Source organism: Protopterus annectens, chromosome 5.part0 (genome assembly GCF_019279795.1).
Source record: "Protopterus annectens isolate FY-2018-M chromosome 5.part0, PAN1.0, whole genome shotgun sequence".
In the NCBI taxonomy this organism is placed as follows: domain Eukaryota; kingdom Metazoa; phylum Chordata; order Ceratodontiformes; family Protopteridae; genus Protopterus; species Protopterus annectens.
In genome coordinates, this window is record NC_056735.1 from 1,479,496,185 (window position 1) to 1,479,524,026 (window position 27,842).

A 27,842-nucleotide genomic window follows, 5' to 3' on the forward strand; every position below is an offset into this window, starting at 1 on the left:
AACCTACAGCTAGGCATGTTATGATCAGGGCCTAGGCAAGGAATACAGTATAAATGGAAATCCTTATGAGGTATTTGCTTCCCACAAGTAATGCAATTATTAACTTTTTCTGACATCGGTATGGGAGCAAGGAAAGTTTCCCCAACGGAGTACTTGACTTTAGTGAAGACTTGGGTTCTGAAACTCTAATTCAAAAATTTCAGGAGTCAGCTGACTGGCACTTGGGAACTGCTTCTGCTACGGGCACCGCGCGGCAAGAAAGACTAAAGAAAATGGCGTTGGCTGCTTGTTTTATAACCCTGACGTCATGGAAGAGGAGACAGCAACTGACGCAGGACCCAAGACTTTGGAATTTAGGCCGACTGAGGGCAACCTGCCAGCAGGTTACCTCAAATGTAATGACTGCAACAGTGAAACATGAAGAACATCCCCCATGAGATTGACTCTGTTCATAAAAATGCTCTGCTACAAAACTAGACATTTTTACATTTTCAATGTCTCTGATGTGTTCAAGCAATCCGACTTTAAAAGACCTTTTTTTGTTTCCCCAATATAAAACTTATTACAGGGGCATTTAAGTGCATATATAATGCCCTTTGTATCACATCTAAAATTTGCTTTCCCATTAAATTTTATACCATTTATATTATCAAACCCTGCAACTATATGCTTACATGCCTTGCATTTACCACAGATTTCAGTACCAACTGTTCTTAGTGCATCATAAAATTTAAGTTCTGGTTTAATCATTCTACCTTTAACTAAAAAACTTTTAATATTTCTCCCTACTTAAGAGAATTTTAAATTCCCTGGTAACCAGTCTCTTGCTTCCTTGTATTTTTTTAAAAAGTTCCAATAATATTTCACCATAGCTACAACTTTATCACTAAAAGCACTATATAATGTGATTAAATAAATCTCTAAATTATTTTTTCTTTCATTACTATCATAACTTGCATCTCTCTCTCTCTTACATTCTTGTGTATTAATCTGACGAGTTTTATAATAAGCCTCATCTATTACTTGCTGGCTATACCCTCTTGAGTAGAACATGTTATACATTCTATGAATTTCCTGCCTTAATTCTTCTGTATCATTACATAATCTACACAACCTAGTAAGCTTTCCAATAGGGAGTGCCTCTATAGTATGAGGGGGATGGCAACGTGTAGCCTTAATGTACTTAAACTTGATCTTCAAATTTTCTATGCATCTTAGTATGTAGACATCCCTTAAATACAGCTACCTCTATATCCAAGAATGATACTTTTGTCCCTATTTGTATACCTTCAAATTTAAGGTTAAATCTACTATTTTGTAACTAACATAAATTCATCAATTTTTGTTTCCCCTCCTTCACACAAAAAAATCAAGTACTCTATGAACCTACTGTAATTTTTAATATTGTTGAAAAAATTAAGTTCTATAAATACATTCTTGTTCAAACAAACCCATACTTAAGTTGGCATACAAGGGGGCAAATGCTGCTCCCATTTGTGCCCTGCTTTTGTCTAAACAACTCTCCTCTAAATTCAAAAAAAAAAAATTCAAGACAAAAATATAACATTTCCACTACGTATTCAGTAGTTGGACCTAATGCAGTGGTGGTGCTGCGGTAGTGTTGTCGCCTCACAGTTAGACATTGCACGTTCGAGTCTCAGAGCGTCTTCTGTGTGTTGACATGCGTGAATGGGCGTTCCTTCGTTGAAGGTTGTGCATTAGGGCCCGGCAAGCCAGCACGTAAAAATCTACTGCCAATCATTAGCGGACCGGAGTTCCGCTGTGGCGACCCGTAACCGGGAAAAGCCGAAAGACAGTTTATTCAGTAGCTGGACCTTGCCCTAAGAAAAATCTCACTGCTTCTAGACCAAATTCATGACAATTATTTGCGTATAAACTCTTTACATCAAGGGTAATCCAATACATCTGGTCATTCCAGCCTATGTTCTGTATTTCATACAAAAAATTAGATACATCCTTCACATAAGCTGGTAATAATAATACCTTAGAGAACACTAATTCATGTAAAAGACATCCAATATTATGCAAAATATAATTATTTCCAGAAACAATAGGGTGCCCTGGTGGATTAAACATACTTTTATGAATTTTTGGTACACAAAATATGCCATACTAGTGTTATAATGACAGAACTTTTTAACATCTTCTTCAGTCAGGTACCCTAACCTGATACCCCTGTGTAACAATTGTTCATACTCAGAAACAGCCAGCTCATACATCTCCCCCTGAACTTTTTCGTATATTGTGACATCATTTATATGATTATAGCACATTTCTAAATATTGGGAAATATGTAACAAAACTAATTTGTTACCTATAGCTACAGGCTTGAATATGAAATCTGCATTTCTTCCCAATGCTTGCAGTGCCAGCCATTCATTTTTAGACTGTAATTAATATTCATACTTTTTTTAAATTCAACAAATTCTTGCTCCACAGAATTTAACATTTTGAAACTACATAATTTCCATACAATTAAACAGGTATACATTTACTTTGTTTCTATACTACTTGTATCAACTAAGTTATGCATTAGTAACATCATCAGATATACAAGAGAAAAAACTGTCATTACTATTAAGAGACTTTTTCATTACCATCATCATACATAAGAGAAGCATTTTCATCAGAAATCTGAGGTACAGCTTTTAAATTGTGCCTAAACGGGTCTCCTTCTAATGACCGAAACGCCAATTCGCCGACAGTGAAATCACCGACACGAAACGACCGACAACGCAGTTGACCGACACGCTCGAATCCCGACAGACGGAAGACCGACAAGGGGAATGTGTAAGTATCGATAGTGAGGGATTTAGGAGTAGGGAGACAGGTAAGTGTGCAATACTCAGGGATGTAGGGTTAGGGTGTGTGATAGGTGGCGGTAGTGTGTGGTTACAGGCTTCCGGGTTTAGGGTGTAAAGTGAAGAGGAGTTAGGGTGTGGCAGGTAGAGTGTGAGCGGTAGTGTCGGAGCTTGGGGTTGGGTGTGTAAGTGAGTTAGGGTTAGGGTGCAGGTAGGGAGGTAGTGTCGGAGCTTGGGGTTCAGGGTGTGTAAGTGAGTTAGGGTTAGGGTGCAGGTAGGGCTTGGGGTTGGTAGTGTCGGAGCTTGGGGTTAGGGTGTGTAAGTGAGAGTGTCGGACCTTAGGGTTAGGGTTTGGGTTAGGGCTAGTGGATATGTGTTGTAGTGTACTGTGTTGTTTACGTGTAGTGTGTCGGTGTTATGGTGTTGGTGTTTAGCTGGTCGGGTTTTGTGTGTTGTCGGTTTTCTGGCCGGTGATTTCACTGTCGGCTAATAAGCGCGCAGTCATTAGAAGTAGACCCGCCTAAACATATACTTCAATTGCAATTTCCTAATAAACTTGAACATATCACACTTCACGTCATGTAGCCTTGGTAGTACTGTAGGAATAAATTTCAGGCCACATTCTGATATGGCCAGCTCATACATATTTAGACTATAACCAGACAAATTTACCAAACAAGAGTCCACTTTACCATCTACCCCTCTCTTGTTCTTATGTTGCCATTGCTGGTATTGTTGTTGGGGGTGTTGTTGGTACTGATGGTTAAACTTTCCTTCTCGCTGCCGTTTCTTGCCCTGCTAAAACGTTTTATTCCCCCCCTTGGTTCCGAAAAGTTTGTTGTTGATGTTCAATGCTTTGTGCTGATAGTAAGGGCGGATATTCCCCATTATATGCGCTGTCACCATCCGTGCCCGCTGAGACACTTTCAAAAGGATGGTCTTGAGCTGAATTAACACTGCTCATCCACCTTCTCAGTCTCAGGGAGTTTAAAAAACCCATCAGGTTTGCATGGGGCAGGGGGCTGAGAGTCTGGGTTCAAGGATGCTGCTGAGAAGGCATTCATAAAAGCAGGCAGAATGGAGGAACAGCAATAGGAGGTGGGGAATCCACCGGGATGAGGTCATAATACCTTTTGTGAACCTCTGTCATTTCTGACTCCCCAGTTAAAATGTTCCTTCATTTTAGCAATAGCTTTTCCCAAAGGTTAGAGCCTCTGCTGGGAATTCAGGATCAACAGATTCTTCCTCTGGGGAGCCATACCCAGGGGAGAAGGCAGCTGGGAGGTACATGAAAAGGGATTCTTCAGAAAAATTAGAGTATTCCTCCTCTTCTCTCCGAGAGGGATCCAATGTCGGAGGCCTGCGGGCTCAGTACTGGAGGAGGAATTGTGGACATACCAGGAGTGGTAGGCCACTGCAAGGCCATAAAGGCATTAAACAGGCTTTGACTGAAAACATGCCAATTTGGAGTACTTTCAGAAGCAGGAGATGCATGCTTTCTTTTTTCCTTCTTTTTGAGAGATGGCCTAGCGGGCATCTGAAAGGAGGAAGGCCTAGTGTTGGACTGCAAGGTAACGGAGCGGGTCAGACAGTCCTAAAAATCAGATTCTCTCTGCATCTCAAAAGCCTCTGTGGGCGTGCCCTCCACTAAGGATTGTGTGGCTTCTGTATAGGTACCGACTGTAGGTGGCAGGGCACGAGCCTTCAACCAGGCAGACGTCGGCTACAGGCTCTCTCTCTGAGGAGACACAGCAGCAATCTTAGGCCTGACTGTCCTGGCCTTTTTAGGTGGTTCAGTAGGAAAGTCGGCAGAACCCTCCATACCAAACGATGACTGTTTTAGGCGTTGATTTTCTAAATACAAGTTGAGCATGTGGAGAAGGCTACTATGTTTTGGGCACAAACTCCTGGCAGATGGTGCAGGCCTTGTAGTCGTGCAACCTACCCAAGGAAAACAAGCACTGAACGTGGGCGTCCTTGAGGTATCCGACGGCTGCACTTATACTTGCCCTTTCTAGATGACAGGAACAAGCATTAGAAACAATGACTGAAAAGATTCTCCAACAGGTCATTTATTTGATTTCTATAGAATCAGATGTCCAGGAAGGCAGGAACACCTGATGTTCAACTGGCGGCCGAGTTCTGCAGGCTGGTGTGTGCAGACGTCACTTTTATGATCCCATGCCCCATACAGTGACTGAAATCTAACAGCCGTTTGGGTAGCAAGAGAACACCCACATGTACTGAATACTGCAACATGTAAATAGAAGGACATCTGATGAAGTCAAGGAATCACTGGGCGAGTGCATTAGTGCAGCAATAGTTCACCCAGTCTATGATTGAGTATTTGAAGTCAAAGATCAGGGTGTTAGGGGTTGCACCTTGATGGAGTCAAATAGACCCAGGTAGGAGTGGGTGTCCTCAGTCATGGAGGAGGATCTATAGCTGGCTACAAATAATTGTGTAAAATCTTACCATAACCATAGATGTCCTGTTCCATGCTGCAGTATTCTCAACACTTGGGTTTTCCTCTCAACGTCTGGCAAGTATACAAAAGCTTGTAGTCACTGCTGGGTACGTGGGACATCCAACATTGGCCTAGGGAACATGGGCCATAAATGATGTCTGCATGTACCAGACCTCTTCTCTGCCACCAGTCAAACGTCAGCTATTCCTGTCATACTGGGTGTCAGATCGAAAATTCTCAGATAAATACCCCATTGGGGACATTTGTTTCTATTGATCACTGCTTTGTGTGTAGGTTCATGTCATCCAGGAAGGGAAAGTGTAGGTGTGGTCACTAGACCCTCCATAAAGACAGCCAGGAACTTTGCATTTTTTTTTAGGGCCTACACACTACCTTAAAGTCCCGCTCCATCTGCCAGGCCTTCATTCCAAAAACGCTACGGAGTTGTCTGCATGCCTTAAACATTTACCTAGAGAACCAGTGCCTTAAGCGCTTAGCTTTGGGTATGGAGGGACCGTCCTGTCAGCCTGTAGAGCCGCCTAAGAAAAAGGCAGAGGTTTAGGCCCAAGTTTGTAGCTGCACCTCCTCCACCAGACGTCCCTCTGTGGGTCACATTTGACTTGGACGACTAGGCTTACAAGGCCCTTAGGAGTCATTAGTACACACCTGTGAACATATATATGTATAGGGTTTCTGTGAACAGCTCTGCACAAGCAGCAGTGCTCTAAAGGTTTTATGGGGACTTGAAATTTTGTCACATCATCACTTAATAGTAGTAACTTAGCCTTACAGTAGTTCCTGAACATTCCAGGGTTAGCTAGGGTTCTGGGTTTTATTTCCATTTCAAAAGAACATTTGTGATTTGACCTTACCAGACAGGACACTACACTACAGGGTGTGCTCTTCCCATATTAGTGAGGACCAGATCAAATGTGTTTGTGCCTCTGGTTGGTGTGTTGACAATCTGGTCCAAGGAGATTGTATTTACAAAATTATTTGCTTGCATGTTTGGTGTCATACACTATTCGCAGTTAATGGTGGGGTAATTACAGTCACACATGAATATGGTACTGGAATGGATCTGAGTGATGCCAATAAGCTTAAATGTGTAATTGGTTTCCTGGGTCATTTTGGGGGGGGGGGGGTATTCCTTGCAAGGAATTGGTATGGAATTTTGCCTGTGGTGATATGAGTAGGGAGAAGCTGAAGCGCATTGTCCTGTTTGACCAGCCTCGAGATAGACTTCTGATGTAAACTGACAACTCCACCTTTAGTCCCAAGCCTGTAGTACCTGGTCTGTATAGAAGGCATTACAGCTTTGCACAGCCAGTCTGCTCAGCAGCTTTAAAGCCATATCTGACTTCTCAGATATCTGCATTTTATAAGTAAGGACAGCTTGTAGGGAGTGGAGCTTTAGACTCTTAGCATTGAGCAGCAACAACTTTAGATTTTCTTGGCTTTGACTTATGTCGGAAGCACTTCCAGTTTGGCATTAACCTAAATGGGCACTACTGGGGAGGACGATGTTTTAACATTTGAAAGCCTAGAAAGAAGAGGTGCAGACCATCCCTGGCAAAGCAGCATGGTCTGTTGACCATCTCTTCATTCTGACAAATACTGCACCCCCTTAGAAAGACACCGGAAACTAAGCCAATTAAAGTCTGCCATCTTCTGTTTGTACTGTGGCATCCTTCGAGAAGGTAAAATGCTGCTGAATGCTAGGGTCATACCAGCATGGGACTCTCACTTACGGACTACAAGTCATACTGGTACTTGTGAGCAAAAGACCACAGTGCGTGCATAATGCACAATGCACTGGATCCTAACCCCCGATAAGCACCTGAATGGCAGACATGCATGTGATGTTGTGCAGTGTGGCATGTGCCTCACGGAGGCATATGGACTTTTGGATACTGGGCGGAAGTGCGGGTCGGCTGGGGGCAGACTCCTGTGATGAATACTGCAGCATATAGAAAAGGACATCTATGTTTATGGTAAGATTTTACACAACTATTCTTTCCATTACCATGGTCAAAAGACTCCCACACTGCAACAGGATAATTCTGTTTGGCAGTTAAAGTAAATTTTTTGAGAACAGCACATTTAGCTTGAGATGTTTTGTTTCTATTCTGTGTAAGCCTGGTTACAAGCAGGTAATAAGTGGCCTCAAATCAAACCCAAAATAGAATTTTTTTAGCGATACTCACTCAAATGCATGACAAGTACTTCAACATATGCATTTGTTAGGCATGCTTTCCATCAATGAAATTACTGTATCCAGGGTTTGCCCTTGTTCTGTGAAGTGAACACACAGCAACAGTACGCAAGTACAGCAAAAGTGCAAGGCCAGAATACCAAAAGTCAAAGCACAAATGGCCAGCACAAATTAGGTGACCCAATAACTATTGTAAAAACAATAAATAGAAATGCTGCAGAACATTACGGACCGGTTTCGGAGAAGGCTTTTGCCAAAACCAGTCTAATATTCTGCAGTATTTTCTATATTGTTTTTGCAATAAATAGTTGTCCATGGTGAAGTGACCTTGGAACTGATTACATTAAGTCTCTCCCTGCACCCCAAAACATAATTCATAAGAGATTATGGGTGCAGAAAAAAATATTTCTGAAAACTATTAGCCACGTTTATTATTTCTATTTATTGATTTTTTTTTTTTTTTTTTATGACATGGTTGTGATCGGTCATGGGATGACTTTGGAACTCATGTTGGGTTGAAAGACTTATCTTGTCATGGATCCCACAAACGATTATAAAGATAGAATAGTTGTGTAAAATCTTACCATAACTATAGATATCCTTCTCTTCCATGCTGCAGCATTCTTAGTGTGGGATTTCCCGCCTAAGGCGACCCAAACGTCTGCTCCTATACAAAAGCTTAAGCCTGGTTGTTGTAGGTGCGTGGGATGTCACACGTAGGGCCATAAACCAGGGACCTTAAATGTGAGATCTGCATGTACAGACCTCAGAACATGAAGGCCAGACAGTCCCAAAGAGGGGAATAAGTGACTGTCAGCCAGAAGTGTCAAGTGCCATATGCTGGCTACTTGCTCTTGGTGAAGGGTAGAGCTTCCTATTACCCAAGAGCCAAGTCCATAGTCCAAACTTAATCCAGGATGATGGGGGGATGGAAGGAATACTGCAACATGGAAGAGGATATCTATGGTTATGGTAAGATTTTACACAACTATTCTATATCCTATTCCTATGACGCAGTATTCTTAGTGTGGGAGAGTACCACAGCTTAGAAAGGGACGGAGGAAGAAGTGGAAGATTCCAGAAACCCCTGCAGGATTGCTCTAGCAATGCTTGCCCTAGCTCTGGAGACTTGGTCCAGCTTGTGTTTGAAGGTGTGAATAGTAGACCAGGTGGCAGCTTCCATAATAGAAGCAGTGTCCAGCCCTTTCAGGAAGGCTTCAGAAGTAGCCATGCCTCTGGTAGAGGAAGCTCTCACCTCATGGGGTAAATGCTTGCCATGGTGTGAGCAGCAGAAGGAAATGGATTTTCTGATCCAACACAAAATAGTTTGGAAACTGCCTTGCCCATAGCCCTGGGGTGGAAGGAGAGAAATAATTGGTTAGATGTTCTGAAGGACTTAGTTGTCTGTGTACATCCAGGGAATGGAGAATCCCCTCACTATTGTTAGTTGGAGAGGGGAAGAAGGTAGGCAAGTGAACAGATCGATTCAAGGACAGTTTACCACTTTGGGCATGAAAGAAGGGTTAGTGCGCAAGGTCACCCTGTACTTGTGGAAGGTTGTGTATGGGGGGCAAGCCACGAGAGCCTGCAACTCTGACACTGTCCTAGCAGAAGTGATGGCCACCAACAGTACAGTCTTCCATGTACACAACTGTAAAGTAGCATTGCTAGCCGACTCAGAGGGGCAGTGCTAGTTTTTCTAGGACAAAATTTAGGTTCCAGGGTGGTCTGATGTGCAAGACCCCTCTCAGGAAAAGTTTAACATCTAGCCTGGATAGCAAACTGGGATTTAGAGGCAGGCAGGCAGAAATGGCTGAAAGGTGCACTTTCACTGAAGAGTAGGAAAGGCCATCCTTAAATGGGTTCACACAAGCAAGGACTAGGGAAGGGTCTGCTTAGGCTGGGGTCCCTGTCCTTATGTAGATACCATTTGGAGAATCCCTCCCATTTTGACAAATATGATTTTCTAGTAGCAGGTTTCCTGGCCTCCATCAGGACTGTAAGCACACCCTCTGAGTAGTGGTGTCTAAAAGGGATTAGAAGTTTATCAACCAGAGTGTTAGTGCTAACATCTGTAGGTGAGGATGGATTAGGCTTCCCTTTTGTTGTGTGAGAAGGTCCACCTTGTAGGGTATCTTGTGGTAATAGCCCTTGGTTAGTGAGTGGAGGGGGAGCCAGTGTTGCCTTGGCAAGTAGGGGGTCACCAGCAAGATTTTTGGTTTGTCCTTCCTGATTTTCAGTAGGACCTTCTAGATCAGAGGGAAGAGGGGGAAATGTATAAAAACAGTCCCTTCCATGGAATGCTGAAGGCATCTACTCTCCAAGAAAGTGGAGTGACCCTTGGGGCAGAAATTGTGCAACTCTGTTCTGGGGGGAGGAAAACAGATCCACTTGAGGACTGCTCCACCAGTGGACAATACCCTAGGTCTCTCTGTTCAACATCAACTTGTGCTGTAGAGAAGTTGTGCTGAGAATATCTGCTTGTTTGTTGTCCTGAAAGGGGGTGTAGGAGGCCTGCAGGGACAAGTTGTGCCGGGAGGCGAGGTCCAAAATTTGTACACTTATTCTTCAAAAAAGGTAGGCTTTGGTCCCTCCTTGTTTGTTGAGGTATCACATAACTATTGTCTCAATATCAGAAGGGGCCTGGGTGGAGGGTAGAAAGAAAAATCTCCAGGGCCAGAAGAACTGCAGTCATTTCCCTGACATTGACATACTTCTTTTGAAAGGTAGGATTCCATGGTTCCTGAACCCCGAAACCCTTTCAGGTGGCTCCCCACCCTAGGTCTGATGCATCTGTGTGCAAGAACTGGGTTGGGGAGGGCATTTGGAGTGGTAATCCCGGGATGTGAAGGATTTGATGAATCCACCACCTTAGTTCTGATTTGAGGCAGGGCAGAAAAGGAACTTGCTTCTCCAGGGAGTGTTGGGTGTAGTGACCACATGTTTTTAGGTACCACTGGAAGTTCAGCATGTGCATTCTTGCCAAGGAAAGCATAGAATGGTGGCTGCCATGAGCCCCAGGAGTTGCAGAAATCTGGTGTTCCAGTAAAAGGCTTTGAAAGTGAGTGGAGAGGGAGTGGACCTTTTCCTGAGGAAGGCCCGCATCAGATCTGTCCAGATTCTGCAGCACAGAAATATTTTTGAGTTGCTGTGGGAGCAAGGAGATTTATGTCGAGGGTGAAGCCCAGGTTTTGAAGAAGGGTGGTGGTGAAAACCTGAGTTGGTCTTGGAGGAGGACTTCTGTCTTTGCTAGGAGAATGTCGTCTAGGTAGGGATAGAGTTGGATACCTTGGGTCCTGCAGCAGGCAATGGCTGGGGGCAAGGTATTCTGTGAACACCCTGGGTGCAGTAGACAAACCAAACGGCAAAGCTGTAAACTTAAAATGAGAACAGGGTCCAGAAAAACGTAAATTTTCTGTTGGAGGGTTTTATGGGAATATGGAGATAAGCCTTTAGTTCCAATGTGAGCATGAAGGCCTGGGCTGGGATAAGAGAGAGAAGGGTTGAATGGGAAAGCATTTTGAATGATGGAACTTTTTAGGAAGAATAGATCCAGTATAGGTTTCCAAGGGCCATCCTTTTTGGGGACGAGAAAGCAGAGTAAAACCCTTTCCCTTCCTGTCCAGAAGGAACAGGTTCTATTGTTCCTAGTTTTTGGAGGCCTAGAAGGATTTGTGGCAGGAGGTGGATTTGATTTTTGGGTGGAAAGGGAATGGCCCTTGGAATAGGCTTTTCCCTCCAAGAAAGGAAGTATCCGTTTTGAATGATAGTCAGTACCCATTGGTCTGAAGTGATGGTTTTCCAAAATGGTAAACAGTGGGTTAGGCAGGCTGACAAAGGCAGATGGGCAAGGCAGTCATGCATTGTTGGGTGCATTTCTATCCTGAAATAGCTGTCTAAGAGTTGGCTGACTGGTATCAGGTCTGGAGTAGGTTTGCCTTCTGGTGGAGGAGGGGGTGCCAGAGGAAGGGGTTCTCCAGACAAATGAAGTCTTAGGGTAGTTCCTGCAATTCCTAGGAATAGGGGACACAAGCAAATGCTCGTCTTGCAGCTCCTTCCTTTTCTCCTGCAGGTTTTTAAAAAGTTCTGCAGATTACTTGCCAAACAAAAGGTTATGGTCTAATGGGGCATCCATAATTTTAGTTTTGAAGTCTTCAGGAAGAGGTTGCAGGCAAAGCCAAGAATATCTGCGGAGGAGAGAAGCAGAAGCTGCTGACCTAGCAGAGGCCTCTGCAGAGTCATAACTGCACCGAATGGAGTGTCTGGCTACCTGTGAAGCCAGAGACAGTTTAGATGCTCAATCAGATTTAGTAGGGCTGAAAGCAAGGAAACCAAAGAACAAGGCAGAATTTATTAAAACAGAAATATGGTGGCAACCAAACACAAGCAGTTAAGATTTGGAATGAAATTATATGTGTGTGTGCAAACGCTGTGAAGAAACTTTAATAAAATTGCGCTGGTTACGCTGTGGGGGTTGCCTGTTCTTTGGATTTTTTGCTTTCAGACGCGTAGGAATTTTTCAAGTGTTTACCAGATTTAGTAGGGCAGTCAGGTGTGAAGCCAAGAGATTGGACGCTTGTGAAAGCAAGGTTCAGGGCATACTTTACCATGTGTGCCTGGTAAATGATAGCACAGAAAGCCAGGGTGGAGGTGTACACTTTTTCCCAATCCTGTCGATGCTTTTGTTGTCCATCAGTAGGCAGAAGAAATGCAGAGAGAATAAGTCTAGATTGCTTGTCCAGAGAAACAGCAATAACTGTAGGGTCTGCCAAGGGTGGGGAGGGGTTTAACTAAGAATTTTTGCTCATCGGGTACCTTATGGAGGTGGTTGAGAGTCAGGATTCTTGGATGCAGAGGTAAAAGCATCCAGACAGGCAAGTAAGACAGGTGGGATGGCTGATAAGGAGGGAAACTCCCCTTGGACTTCAAAATACCCCCTCTGAGTGTCAGTCATCCGGGTAGTGTCCCATTTGAAGTATTTTCAGGTTATATTTCACAGAAGGCAATGTCCTCTGGTGGGGAGTCCCCTTCAATGGACTCCTCGTCTGGGGAATAGTATTCCAAAGTAGAGGCAATCTGGGATGCATAAGAGATGGACTCTTCAGAAGAGTAATAAGGTTCTAGTCCCTCCTCTCCTCCTTGGGTAGTCTGCAAGGGGAGAGAAATGGCAGAGGCAGGCCTAGGGCTGAGCAAAGGGATAGTGGAGGGTGAGGAGGCTGTGGGCCAGAGAGCCACAAAGGGCTGCATCAAAGCGTTAGTGAATGATTGCCAATCTGGAACTCCTTCAAAGGTAGGAGTCAAATGATTAGTATTTTGTTTTTGTTTAGTAGGCGTAGGTCTGGAAGAAGGACTAGGCTCAGAGGCCCGAGTCTCATGAATTGGCATCTCCGAAGGGCGTCAGACTGATTCTGGTTCCCCCTCGATCTTGGTAGGAACAGACATCTGGGTCATCTCTGTGGATGTGCCAGCCATTACTTTTGAAGTTGCTTTCTCGGTGGTAGCAGTTGTAGTCTGTTCTGTTGGACGTCCCTCAACCCTTAGATCAGAAGCTGGTGGGACGTCAGATGGTGTAGAGGCAATGAAGATAGGCCTGGAAACTTTGGTCTTTTTCCATAGTGGTTCAGTCAGAACGGCCAAGTCGGGATCCATCCTAAGTGCAAGTTTTTTTGAGACGTTGGTTCTCTAAATATAAATTTAGTGTGGCCAGACTGCTACGGATGGTCTTCTGTACAAACGATTGGCAACTGGAACAAGCAGTATGACGGTGTTCCTTCTCTAGACAAAAGCCGCAATGGTCATGTGCATCTTTATGTGGTATCTGATGCCCGCAGCATTTGCGCTTCTTAGCGGACATCGGCTAATACTAAATACAGCTAACCAAGCTCAAGCAAAAGGATACGGAAAAGTTTCCCTAACGGGGTACTTAGCTTTTAGGGGTCTTCAAGTGGAAGAGCGAAGCGATCGACGTGACTTCTGTGGCTGAAATGTTCCGAGGTCTGTGCGTGCAGACATCGCATTTAAGGTCCCTGGTTTATGGCCCCACGTGTGATGTCCCATGCACCTACAGCAACCAGGCTTGAGCTTTTTTTATAGGAACCTGAGGTGTGAAATCCCACACTAAGAATACTGCAACAGAGGAATAGAAGGACATCAAATTATGCTCCAATTATCTTGATTTTCACTGAATGATCTAGTCATTGTGGCTATGGTCATACCTCATAAAACTGAATTAGAATGGTTCAGGGTGATACTGGTGGAACAAATTTTTGAAAGATGAACTAAATGTCATACATGGAGATTTATGGACAGTTTTACATATTAACTACTTAAAAATGTATACATTTTCAACAAATTTTGTGGTAATGGGGGTGGCATATGCCCCCACTTTTACCAACATAATGATTTATTGTGAGAAACTAATTCTACATATGCCTAATAATGGAAGGCATGTTACCATTTTCTAGAGGACATTTGGATACTTGGACAGATACCGTTACAGTCAAATTACCTGGGGTTGACTTCAGGTTTCCTTAATCTATCATTAAGCCAAAGATGAAATAAACTATTTGGATGCTTTAATTTAAAAGGATTCCATTAATGAAGGTTTTGTTTTAATTGTATGTGGAAACCCACCATTTCTGTTTGTCTAGTCTATGAAGTAGTCACACTTCACATCATAAGGTCTTAGTGAAGGGTCATTTTAAGTGTTGATCACATGGTGTCTGGCAGTACTTTTTTTCAAGTGGTTATTAACAAAAACGTTACAAAAGGGAGATTACCAGGATTTTTTGAATGTATTTTTTCTGAAGTAGTGCGCAAATGAAATCATGGGCATTTTTACCCATTTAGTTGATTTGCTCATTACAAAAGAAAAATACTGGCACTGACCACACTAGGGCCATGACACCTCAATGTAGTCTATACAGTTGCTTCATAAGCCAAGCAGTTACTAATAACTGGCATACATTGCTGGAGTTCTGTGAAATTAAAAACGTTGCTAGTACTCTGAGCATTTGTATATAAAAGGGGACAATTTAAAAACGTAATTGAGACTTCATCTGCTGTAAGGAACTATCCACCTCAAAAATATACATGGTATGAAGAAATGTGGGCTGTGTGATCAGTGCAAAAGTAACTGAAATATGACACTGTAGTCTCAAAGGATGCCTGAACATAAAGGGTTAATTCGGTTGTAGCACTAAAAGTTGTGTACTTTGCAATGTGTTATACATGTTCAGCTTTCCATGTAGAAAAGACAGAAGGCACAAGTTTGTATGAGTATGTGCATGACATCCAGAAATGAGATCTAAATAATGCTTTAAGGGTATGATAATTTTACAAAAATTACTTTTACTGGAATACAGGAACTCCGAGAGGGATGTGGGAAAGTTACAAAAATGCAAACTAATACGGCAACTAAAACTGAGTGCTGATCTACTTCCAGATAGGGTATTTCACCCAGGAGCAAGGAGGTCATAATATCCCTGTGCTTCTCCATCAGACCCATTATTGAGTACAATGCCCCCTTTGGCATGCATCTTACCAAGCGCATGCGGCAGCTGGAGAGACCACAGAGGTTCCTGATCAAGAAAATCCAGGGTCTCAAACACCTGTCCTATACAGATAGGCTAAAAGCCCTGTCCCTCTACCCTGTCTCATACAGACTGCTCAGAGGTGACCCAGGTCTGGCATACAAGGCTGTTTTCAGACTCAGCCTTGATGGAGATGATGCATATCCGTAAATCAAATTCCTTCCGCATAATCCACACACAAGGCCTCAACCTGGCCTGTGAAATTAATAGAACTTGTTGGCAGGAAAGATGTGTCCCAAAGACTCTCCCATCTGTGGAACAGACTCCCTCTCCATGTCAAGCAGAGTACTCACTAGCCCTCTAAGATAAACCTGGATGACAGGAGAGGAAACAGAAAATATACCCTGGGACACTACCAGTGTCCCTAGCAGACAGGGGAAACAGGTGCAGACTTTGTGGGAACATGGGTAAAATTATTGGCTGGGCTTATAAAGGCCTGTGGGACAACAGCCTATTATCATCCTATGAACAGCCCAGTTTTTTTTTTTTTTTAATGATTAGACAGACGTGGTGAGAATATAAAGTAATGTCAGGAATATCTGGTTTGCAACTCTGGGGGCAGTGCTGGTCAATGCAAACAAGTTGCTCTGTGAGCATCTAGATATTGGGAGAATTTCAAGGGTGCTTTTACAGGAAAAATGTCAACTCACGGTGCCTGAATCTATACAGAGCACCGCCAAACACTTGCGAGGAAACTACTAAAGTAGACCCTGATGACTTATGGATGAAGTATTTAGGGAGATCTCTTGAAACTGGGTTAGACAGCAGCTAATCAAACAGTACGTACTGAAAAGAATGAATTAGCTTCATCAAGAATGAACAGTGGGGAGATTAACTTAATTGGTTACTACCTGGCTACTACTACTGGTAGTCTCACCACAGCCTCATGCTGTTGGGATACAATGTCTCTGTTTCTCTCACCAGAATGAAAACAGCAGCAATCCCAACATGACAAGCAGGCCACAGGCTCATAGATGAACAGTCTTGTCCCAGATGATGCAGGTGTCTGACGGCTTGTAGCCTTTTCCTGGTAGGTGCCTTGAACAGTGACCAGACCATTCAAGAAGGTCCTAGACAGACACTGCCCAAAGACCGCCAGGAAAGTACAGTTGTGTACACTTACCATAAATGTAGATGTTAGAGTGTATTCACTGTTGCAGTCATTACATTTGGGGTAATCTGCTGACAGGTTGCCCTCAGTCGGCCTGAATTCCAAAGTCAAGGGTCCTGAGTCGGCTGCTGTCTCCTCTTCCATGACGTCAGGTCATCAGGGGTATGAAACAAGCAGCAGACGCCATTTTCTTTAGTATTTCTTGCCCCAAATTTCAGGTGCCCCCCAAAAGGTAGCAAAAATATATATGTATAAAAACTATATATACATGCATCAATATAAACTTACAAGCAAATACACCACATAAATTGTAGAAGATAGAGAAGGAAAGAAACTCCAGAATGAAGGGGGATGGTGGGCGGGTAACCTGGACTGCAACAGTGAATACACTCTAACATCTACATTTATGGTAAGTGTACACAACTGTACTATGTTATTCATGTTTCACTGTTGCAGTCATTACAATTTGGGTGGAATCCCAAAGCTATGGTTGGGAGGCTGGAGCTAAACATCATTAGGTGCGGCTAAAAGGCCCTGCAGAACTGCAGTGGCAAAGCCTGCCCTGGACTTGAGTAGAGGCAAATGATAATGCTTTGTAAAGGTGTGAACATAACTCCAAGTAGCAGCCTCTAGAATGTCTTTGGTTGGTACTCCTCTGTGAAAGGCTGCTGAAGTAGCTGCAGCTCTGGTGGAATGAGACCTAATGCCCTTGGGCACAGGTTTACCATGGTGTAAGCAGCAGAAACAAATGCAGTGGCTTATCCACTTTGAAATAGTCTGCTTTGAAAGAGCCTTTCCTTCTGATCCTGCAGCATATGTCACTAGTAATTGGTCAGTATTTCTTGAGCTTTAGTCCTGCTCAAGTAGAATCTTAGCTGTCTGTGTACGTCCAATGAATGCAGAATTCTCTCCCCCTTGTTCTGCAGATAAAGATAAAAGGATGGCAGATGAGTAGTTTGGTTAAGAGCCACACTGGAAACCACCTTAGGCATAAATGTTGGATTTGCCCTCAGACACCCCTTCTGGGTAAAATATGATAAAAGGCTCCACAGCCATGAGGGCCTGTAGCTCCGAGACTCTTCTTGCTGAAATAATTGCTAGTAGCAGACTTGTTTTCCATAAGAACTTTATATCAGCAGTAGCAGCTGGTTCAAATGGAGGCAGGGTGATCTTTTCCAACAAGTAATTGAGGTCCCATGCAGGTAGTGGTGATCTTCTAGGAGGCCTTAAATTTTTGGCTCCTCTAAGATACTGCTTTAGTAAAGGATGAGAAAAGATTGGTGGCCCTGTATTGCAATGAGCTGAAATGGCAGAGGCATGGATTTTAATTGATGAGAAAGACAGGCCTTTGTCAAGCATCTCAGTAGAGTATTGTAATATCGGAGGAATATCTGGTTCTGCTGTATTAGTTCCTTGTGCTCGATTCCAAACACAGAATCTCTTCCATTTATCAGCATAAGATTTTCTAGTACTAGGCCTTCTGGCTTCCAAAATGACATCCATCACAGCTTTACTGAGAGGTGTTGCTTGTATAACTACATGATCAGCCATGCTGCCAGGTTCAGTGTCTGGAGTCGATTGTGTAGGATCTGATCGTTTTTTTGGGACAGTAGTTGAGGTCTTTGAGGTAAGGTCCAAGCTGGGTATTGAGACAAGTTCCTTAAGATTGGGTACCAGTATTGGCGGGGCCAGTCCGGGGCAATTAGTATCATCTTTGGTTTCTCTTGCCTGACTTTTAGGGGGACCTTGGGAAGAAGAGGCAGAGGAGGAAAGGCATAAACTGATAGGTTTTTCCAACTGAAGGATAGGGTGTCCACTTTTCATGCTCGTCTTTGATAAGTCCTTGTGCAGAATCTTTTCAATTGATAATTTTGAGTGGAGGCAAACAGATCCATGTCTGGGCTCCCCCATTTCTTTGTTATCATGCTGAAGACTTGTGGATCTAGTTTCCACTCATGAGGATCCATAAGGTTTCTGCTTAAATCATCTGCCAGAGTATTTTGTTTCCCTGGCAGGAATTGAGCTTGAAGATGTAATTGGTAAGTCAAAGCTGTGTCCCACAGTGCCATGGCTAATCTGCAACGGAGGTATGAGTGCGTGCCCCCCTGCTTATTTATATACCACATGACCATGGTGTTGTCCGTCTATCAGTAGTTGTCCTGGATGAAATAAGTCCTTGAAGGCTGTCAGGGCATTTTGAACAGCTAGCACCTCTTTCTGGTTGATATGTAGATGCATTTGTTTTGTGGTCCATATGCCCTGAGTGCATCTTCCTGCCATGTGGGCCCCAGGGCATAATCTGATGCGTCTGTTAAGGTTTGGCTGGCATGGGGTAGAGTGAAGGCCCGTCCCATGTTTTGGTGACATGCCTTTGCCCACCATAGAAACTCCTGTTGTAGGAAGGGAATGAGAGGAATCATTGTTTCCAGACTGTGACAATGTTTACTCCATTAACTTTTTAGGTACCATTGAAGTTTCCCTCATATGCAGTCTTGCATATGGAATCAGTAGGATGCAGAATGCCATGAAGCCCAAAGCCTGCAGAATTTGTCTTGCAGATAACTGTGTTTTTGTTGCCATCAGTTTGAAGTAAGTAGTCAGTTGCCTTTGCTTGTCTAGGGTGAGGTAAGCCATCTGGGCAGTTGTATTCAAGCTTACACCCAGGAATGTTATCTTTTGAGAGGGTACCAGTTGTGATTTCTTTTCGTTTACTGTGTACCCTAGGCATGTTAGAAGCCTTTTCACAAACGCCAAGTGAAGAAGAATGTCCTTGTTCTCTGCTTGAATGAGACAGTCATCCAAGTAAGGATATATTTGTATACTTCTTTGTCTGCAAAATGCAATTACTGGTGCCAGGCACTTTGTAAAGACCCTGGGTGCAGTAGATAAGCCAAAGGGCAGTGCAGAGAATTGGTAATGCATTAAAGCCAGCCTTGAATCTGAGGTATCTTCTGCACAATTGCCTTATTTGGACATGCAGGTATGCCTCTTTCAGGTCTAATGTCACCAGCCAAGCATTCTTGCCCAGCATGGGCAGAAGCTGCTGCAAAGTCAGCATTTTGAATTTTGGAATGTCCAGGTATGTGTTCAAAATCGATAAATCCAGTATTGGCCGCCAGGCCTGGTATTTTCTGGGTACCAAGAACAGTCAAGTAAAAACGTCCTTTTTCCTGTTCTGGTACTGGCTGAATGGCCCCCATATCCATGGGGGACGTAACCTGTTTGTGCCTCTGCCCATTGATTTTTTTGGCAGATCTGGTCAACAGTTTGCCATTGGCAGAGTATGGAAATGGAACCCGTATCCCTGTGATACTACGTTTAGCACCCACTTGTCCTGGGTTATTAACTGCCAATTTTGAGCAAAAAGTGATAATTTCCCCCCTAAGGGTGCTGCCAAAAGATAAGTGCTTGGTAAAGGCAGAGGGAAGTCATTGGGACTGTTTTCTGTAGATTTGCACTTCATCTCCTCCTGATTTGGAGGTAGAAGCGCCCCATTGCTTTGACCTGTATGAATCTTGTGCCTGGTATCTGGAACCCTTAGGGCGTCTGGATTTGCCCCTTTGAGCTCTGACACTGGAAAGGACCAATTTTTTGTAGGCCAGTGTCTACTGAATCTTGGTGGCTGCACTTATAAGTATTTTACAGTTTGCATAGACTTAGCTTTGTCTTCCCATTTTCTTTGAAACCTCTTCTGCCTTAATACCAAACAGAGTAACATGCTGTAAAGGTGCATCTAGTAATTTAGCTTTAACATGATCAGGCAAATTTTGTTCTTTTAGCCAGGCATGCCTCCTAATCAGAGATCCAGTAACTGTGGCCCTGCAGGTGGCCTCTGAGGAATCAAAACCATATTGCAAAGTATGCTTTCCAACCTGTTCAGCTGCATGCAATAATTCCTGCAATTCTTTATTTTCTGCACATTCAGAAATCATCATTTTTTGCTTCAGCAATCCCACAACATGTTGATACTTGGCATATGAAACTGGCAGTTTAAGGCCCTAATTGCCAAGGTTGCAGATGTATAAACCTTTTTACCCCCATCTATCCAGTGCCCTTGAATCTCTGTCAGAGGGGGTAGGATTTTTTGCTGTTGAGGCCTTAACTCCCTTTGGACCTGTGAAATAGTTTCAGTATCAGCAGCAGGGTTTCTAAATAAAAATGTGAGTCCGGGACCCTGTAATATCCATCAGGCTTGCTGGGAGCCGGAGATAAGGAGTCAGGGGTCAAGCTCGACTCTGAAAACACACAATCCACAATGTCTAAAACAGGGGGCATGGCTAAAGGCCTGTGCTGAGGGAGAAGGAAATCCTTGAGCCTCTTGATTCTGAGAATTCTTGACTCTCCCAGTGAAAATTCTCCCTCAAGTACGCAAAGTTTCTCCAAATGAATAATCCTCAGGAGGTGATGCAGACGGTATAGACTCCTCTGCATCAGAATCCTCATAGGGAGGTACAGATAATTCTTGATCAGAAGAGGAATCAGAAGAAATAGAAACCTGATCTGAAGATTCACAATCAGTGTCTTGCCTAGGCCTCTTATCTGGAGGGGGATGGGAACCCCTGATCAAGGTAATAAGGTCTTCAGCCATTTTGATCTGTGTTTTAGGCAGAGGCCTGTGCACGTGGCTCATGCGTCGGTTTTTTAGTTTTAGAAGTTGCTTTTGTCTTTGGTTTTGCAGGCGTCATCTGTTTGATATAAAAATGTTGAGGCCTGAATACACCCTCAGAAGCCGGTGCCTGCTCAGCGGCTCTGGACCCATCCGAGGGAGATACATCCGTGGGTCCAATACTTTTGAGTATCTCGTGGCATGCCGGACTCCACATGGGTGTTGGTAGGGGTCTGCGACTCGAAAGTAGCTGGTATCAGGGGCTGTGGAAGCGCAAGAGTACCAGCGATTGGCTTAGGAGAAGCTTAGTCAGTTTTGGACCTCGACTGTCTGTCCTTTTCTTTGCGTTGTTTTTTATGTACTCAGTCGGATTGCTATCAGACGACATTTCTGGGTAGTTAAATCTGTTTCCAAAATACTTTGAAGCAAAAATATACAGAAGCTTAATAGTGCGTTGGTGAAATATAGCACAAAACCGATAGCTAGGCACGTTGTGATCAGGGCCTAGGCAATGAATACAGAATAAATGGAAATCCTTATGAGGTATTTGCTTCCCACAAGTAACACTATTATTAACTTTTTCTGACATCGGTATGGAGCAAGAAAAAAGTTTCCACAACGGGGTACTTAGCTTTAGTGAAGACTTCGGTTCTGAAACTCAAACTCTCAAACTCAAATATTTCAGGAGTCGGACGATCGGCACTTGCGAAATGCTTCTGCTTCGGGCACCGCGCGGCAAGAAGGACTGAAGAAAATGGTGTCTGCTGCTTTTTTTATACCCCTGACGACCTGACGTCATGGAAGAGGAGACAGCAACCGACACAGGACCCAAGACTTTTGAATTCAGGCCGACAGAGGGCAACCTGTCAGCAGATTACCCAAATGCAATGACTGCAACAGTGAAACACGAACATTCAATGCCCTGTGCTCCTCTCACCAGGATCAAAATATAAGCACAAATTCCAAGCTGGCACCTATGAAGCAGTTATGAGGCTTTCAGATGATCAGTAGTCACTGGGAAATAACGTCCCTATTCTCCTTCTCACAGAAAAAGAATCTGAAGCACTCATCCCAAGATGACTACTGAGAGGGAGGAATGTGCACTCTCCAGTAACTGGTGGTCTTGGACCAGATGTTGCAAATTTTAAAGGTAAGATGGAAAACTTTTTTTTCCCCTTGCCCTCCATAGTTTTGGTAACCTTTTTTCCCACCAAGCCCCTTCCCAATTTTTAATTTTTAATTTTTAAAAAGTTTTAAAATTTTTTGTTTTTTTTAAGGAAGGCTTTCCCTGCCTTTTTGGGATTTTGGGGGTTTTTTTTAGGTTTTTGGGGGGGCATTCCTCTCTTCCCTGGTAGAGTATGGAAGTGAAACCTGTAACCTTGGTCTATTGTCTGCAAAATCCACTTGTCTCTTGTGATGTAATGCCAGTTTACTGAAAATAAAGCTAGCTTCCCTTAAGGGTGCTTCTAGTTGTTCCCTGGTGGTATGTGCAGAGCCAAGTCACTGTGATTGTCCTGTAGTAGTGGTGGTGGCTGTGTCTGTGGCTGCACCTCTGGTTGTTACCCTGCCACTGGCGTCCCCTGTAAGCACCCCTGGATTGATTTCGGCCTCTTGAACACCTATTCCTGCCTCTCTGGGCTCTGGAGGAGTCTGGAAAGGACCAATTCTTGGAGGGCCAATTCCTGCTAAACCTTGGAGGTTGGACCTGTAAGAAATCTTTCACTGTTTGGACAGATTTTGCCTTCTCTTCCATCTTCTTCAGCACTTGTTGTGCAGGAGAGCCAAACAAATTGATCTCGTCCATGGGAGCATCTAGTAATTTTGATTTCACATGGTCTGGTAAGGACTGCTCTTTTAACCATGCATGCCTTCTAATAACTGTGCCAGTCATGGCTGATCTAAAGGAAGCCTCCAGTGCATCATAGCCGCATTTTAAGGAATGGTTACTGACCTGCTGAATGTTATGTACCATTTCCTGAACAGATTTTTTTGTCTAATGGTTCATCCGAGGACAGCTTTTTGGTTAACTGGTCTAGCATAAATTCTTGATACTGGATCATGTGGAATTGACAGTTCAATGCTCTAGCTGAAAGAGTAGCAGAAGTGTAAGCTTTTTTACCCCATCTCTCTAAGGACCTGGATTCCCTTTCAGAGGGGAGGGGGTTTTTGGCAGAGGTAGCTGCTACAGCCTTAGGACCCTGGGAGATGGTCTCGGGGTCTGCAAAAGGAGCCTTATACAAATGGTGATGTGTATCCGGGACCCTGTAGTACCTATCGGGCTTAGGGGCCGGAGGAAGAGAATCAGGAGCAGTACAAGCATCATTAAATGCATCATCTACAGCAGAGAGAACTGGAGGAATGGCTAAAGGCCTATGTTGTGGTAAATGCAGAAAGGTTCTAAGCCTCTTTCTAGAGTCTGAAAAATCCTGGCCCTGCCACTGAAATTGTTCCCTCATAGCATGTAAGGTTTCCCCAAAGGAAAATTCCTCAGGCGGAGAGGCAGAAGGGATGGACTCTTCAGCATCAGAGTCTTCATAAAGGGAGAAAGAAGCCTCTGGAGGGTTTGTATTATCTGAATCATCAGAGGAATCATCTGTAGAAACTGGTTCAGGGGGCTCTGCTCTAGGCCTCTTCTCTGGTGGTGGGTGAGAGGCCCTGTCTGTGTGATTGGGATTCCCGGATTAAAGAAATGAGATCCTCTGCTAGACTAAGCATTTGTGAACTAGAGCTAGGCCTGTGAGAGGGGGTCTTAGCAGGCACAGATTTAGTAGTTTTAGCTGCTTTAGCCCTGGCAAAAGCCTTAATGGACATGGATGCAGGTGGCCTAGCAGCTCCACGTGCAGGGGTAGAGATATCCAAGGGAATAGTGTCAGATAATTCCTGAGAAACTGCAAGAGCAGGAGGGATATCAGAAGCCGATTCCACGAGGTTGGAAGAGGCCTCGGTAGGAGGTAAGTTTTCGGCTGAAGGAAGAACCGCTTGCTTTCGGTTTCAGCGAACAGAGACACTCGGTTGGCCTAACCGGTTTCGCCGAAACCGCGACCGCTGAAAGTGTCTGTCCTTTTCCTTGCGCTTTTTGATATTTGGCGTAGTCGGAGGATCCGACGGCATAATGTAAGAAAATCGAGCCGAAAAACTCCTCAGCAAATTCCGACCAACGCCTAAGCATCCGGCCGGTTAAAAGAAGCACAGGCTAGACAAGCTGCTACGCCGTGGTCTGGGCCTAAACAAGGTAAGCAGTAAGAGTGGAAATCTTTATGAGGTATTTGTTTCCCACAAGTTAAACAGTTATTCACTTTTTCTGACATCGGCTGAGGCAAGAAAGAGTCCCCAACGGGTACTTAGCTTTAGAAGTCTTCGGTAGTAGAAGTATTCGGTAGTAGTAATCTCTGGTTCTGACCGACCGGCACTTGCGAACAGCTTCTGCTTCGCGCCACGCAAGAAAGACTGAGGAAAATGGCGTTGGCTGATGCCTTTATACCCGAATAACTGCAGCTATGACGTCGGGTGAAGTGCGACACCAGCCGAGGCCAGACCCAGACTTTGGAATCCGGCCGACCGAAGGGCTGCCTGACGACAGGACAACCCATTTGTAAGGACTGCAGATGCATCCTTGAAGGACATCTGGGTTTTTGTGGCCATTTGTCTGAAAGTAGGTTGTCAAATGAATCCGTTTCTCTGGCGTGAGGAAAGCCATCTGGGAAGTTGTATTCAAGCTTGCTCCCAGGAACACAATTTGTTGACAGGGTACCAGTTGTGATTTCTTTTCATTTATGGTGTACCCCAGACAAGTCAGTACCCTTTGAATAAAGGCCAGATGATTCAAAACTATGTCCTGGCTTTCTGCCCGAATTAGACAATCGTCCAGATATGGGTATATTTGAATATTTCTTTGCCTACAGAACGCAATGACTGGAGCTAGGCACTTTGTGAATACCCTGGGCACAGTAGATAAGCCAAAGGGCAGTGCAGAGAACTGAGTGCATGTAGCCTGCTTTGAAGCGTAGGTATTTTCTGCAAGACTCCCTGATAGGGATGTGCAGGTATGCTTCTTTAAGTCTAATGTTGCCAACCATGCATCTTTGCCTAGCATAGGAAGCAGCTGGTGAAGAGTCAGTATTGTGAATTTTGGAATCACCAGAAAGGTATTTAGAGTAGAAAGGTCCAGGATAGGACGCCATGTATTGCCTTTACTGGGTACCACGAAGTCTTGAATAGAACCCTTGTCCCTTTACCTCTTATGGTACCAACTGAATAGCCCCCATGCTTGAGAGTATACTTGATTTTGGGCCGCTGCCCACTGATTTGGGGTAGACTTGGCCACCCGCTTGGTGTTGGTAAGGTGTGGAAGTGAAATCTGTATCCTTGAGACACTATTTAAAACACATTTGTCCTGGGTAATGAGTTCCCAGTTTTTGGCCTGCAGACCAATCTTTCCACCTAAAGGAGCATTCAGTTGGGAAGTGCTTGGAAGTTTTAGAAGCAAGTCATTGAGACAGTTTTCCATGGGGGGGGGGGGGTCTTACAACTCCCTGATTTGGGTGTGGAAACCCCCCACCGCTTAGTTTTGCGTTTCCCCTGGGACTGAAACCTGGGGTTTCTGCTATGTCTGGGTTTGGCTTGAGAAGACCTAGAAGAGGCTAGAAAGGACCAAGTCTTAGAGGGCCGGTGCCTACTAAATCTAGGAGGCTGAATTTGTAAGAAATCTTTAACAGTCTGCATAGATTTAGCTTCATCTTCCATCTTTTCCAGAACTTCCTCAGCCTTGTTGCCGAACAGGCGGTCCTGATTTAAGGGAGCAAGGGAGCATCCATTAGCTTAACATGATCAGGTAAAGATTGCTCCTTAAGCCAAGCATGCCTTCTGAGCACAGAACCAGTAACAGCAGCTCTGCAAGAGACCTCTAAAGAATCAAATCCACATGGCAAACAATCAAATCCACATTGCAAAGTATGTTTTCCAACCTGCTCAGCAGAATGCATTAAATTATGTAATTCTTTATTTTCCGCACAGTCAGGAATCATTTTCCGTTTAAGCAATCCAATAACATGCTGTTGATACTTTAACATATGAATCTGGCAGTTTAAAGCCCTAATGGAAAGGTTGCAGAAGTGTAAACCTTCTTAACCCATCTATCCAGCGCCCTGGAGTCTATCAGAAGAGGTAGGATTTTAGCAGTAGAAGCCTTAATGACCTTGGGTCCCTGTGAAATAGTCTCTGGATCTGCAGTAGGATTTTTAAAAAGGAACTTGTGCGAATCAGGAACCAAGTAATATTATGTAAGGTTTCGCCAAAAGAAAAATCCTCTGGAGGGGAAGCAGAGGGGACAGAGTCCTCTTCCTCACAATCCCCAAGTAGATGAGGGCAAATCCAGCTCATCAGAAGAATCAGAAAAAACAGAATCCTGGTCAGAAGATTCATAAACAACTTCAGTCCTAGGTCTCTTAGAAGGGGGAGGCTGGCTTCCCCTAATTAGAGTTATAAGATCTTCAGCCATTCTTATCATTTGTTTTGTAGGCACAGAGGCCTGAGCATGCGGCCTGGGCATCGGCTTTTTAGGCATGGTTTGAGATTTAGGCCTAAAAGAAAGAGGCGTCTGTTTAATATGCAAGTCCGTAGGCCTGAATACACCCCCAGAAGCCGGAGCCCACACAGCAGCTCCGGACCCATTAAAGGTAGACATCCGCAGGTTCCACAGTTGAAGCATCTCTCTCGCGGCATACCGGACTCTGATTGGGTCTCAGTAGAGGCCTGCGAAGAAGTAGCAGGTATCAGGGGCTGCGAAAGCACCTCACTGAATACTGAACTGGCTTAGAAGTGTCGTCGGCAGTTTTGGACCTCGGCAGCCTGTCCTTATCCTTGCGTTTTTTTCAGAATCCCGGTAGTCGGATGGCTAACAGATGACATTTCTGGATAATTAAACTGAGAACCGAAATATTTTGAGGAGAAAATATACAGACGACAGATAGGGCTGGCTAGTTGATTAAATAAAGCAAAAAACTGACAGCATGGTATGTTGTGGTCAGGGCCTGGGCAAGGAATACAGTACGAATGAAAATCTGAGGTATTTGCTTTCCACAAGTAGTGCAATTATTAATTTTTATTGACATCGGTGAGGAGCAAGAAAATGTTTCCCCAACGGGGTACTTAGATTTAGTTGAAGACTTTGGTTTTGAAACTCGAAAACGAAAATTTCAGGAGACTGCCGACCAGCAATTGCGAATTGCTTCGAGCAACCGCACAGCAAGAAAGACTAATGTAATGGTGTCAGCTGCATGTTTTATACCCCTGACGACCTGACGTCATGGAAGGGACACCAACCGACGCAGGACCCAAGACTTTGTTAATCAGGCCGACTGAGGGCTACTGCAAGCAGATAACCCAAAAGTGATGACTGCAACAGTGAAACACGAAGAACATCGCTGTGAAAACTACATTTGTTTAGCACCACCCAGTGGAGAGAAAGAAGCAGAAAGGAGTACATGCCCAACAGTAGCTATAAGGGTACAAGTACACAGCCATAAATACTACACATTTTATTATGGTCAAAACATTGTTTATAGGTTAAATGCATGTAAAACCAGCACACTACATACCTTTCAATGAGATCACAAAGATAGCTAAAGGTATGAACAGCCTCCTCTTTGTCTTCGTGCAGTGGTAACCATGACAACCAATGAGGCAGGACTTCATTGAGGTTTACACATTCTGGTCGGTACTTCATAATTTTACCCACAGCTGAAACACAGTTTTCTGTGGCATGTACATTTTCTTTGGTTTTAGAATCTGGTGCTTGGATAACTCCAACAAGAAGAGGTAAGGCCTCTGGGGGGAAAGAAAAAAAAATAGTGAAACAAGCCTAGAGAGTGGCAAGACTTGACATCTTTCAAAAAACTGATGCAGTCAGATTACTACAAAGCAAAAAAGGAGTGCATTTTACACTGATGCTACAGTTTTACCAGTAGTCATTCCAATTATAATGAAAGCTGCACTGTGCATTTTGCTTCAAAAGTGCTTAAGTTACAACCA

The 27,842-nt window shown here is 44.0% G+C and overlaps 1 protein-coding gene across 1 annotated transcript in view; it reads right to left on the bottom strand.

Moving 5' to 3' along the window:
- Positions 1 to 27,842, bottom strand: part of IPO5 (importin 5) — a 1,405,185-nt gene that overhangs the window by 116,794 nt on the left and 1,260,549 nt on the right. The window contains exon 24 of the mRNA XM_044071309.1: positions 27,410 to 27,638. Coding sequence (XP_043927244.1) covers positions 27,410 to 27,638 — 229 coding nt within the window. The remainder of the gene's footprint in view (positions 1 to 27,409; positions 27,639 to 27,842) is intronic.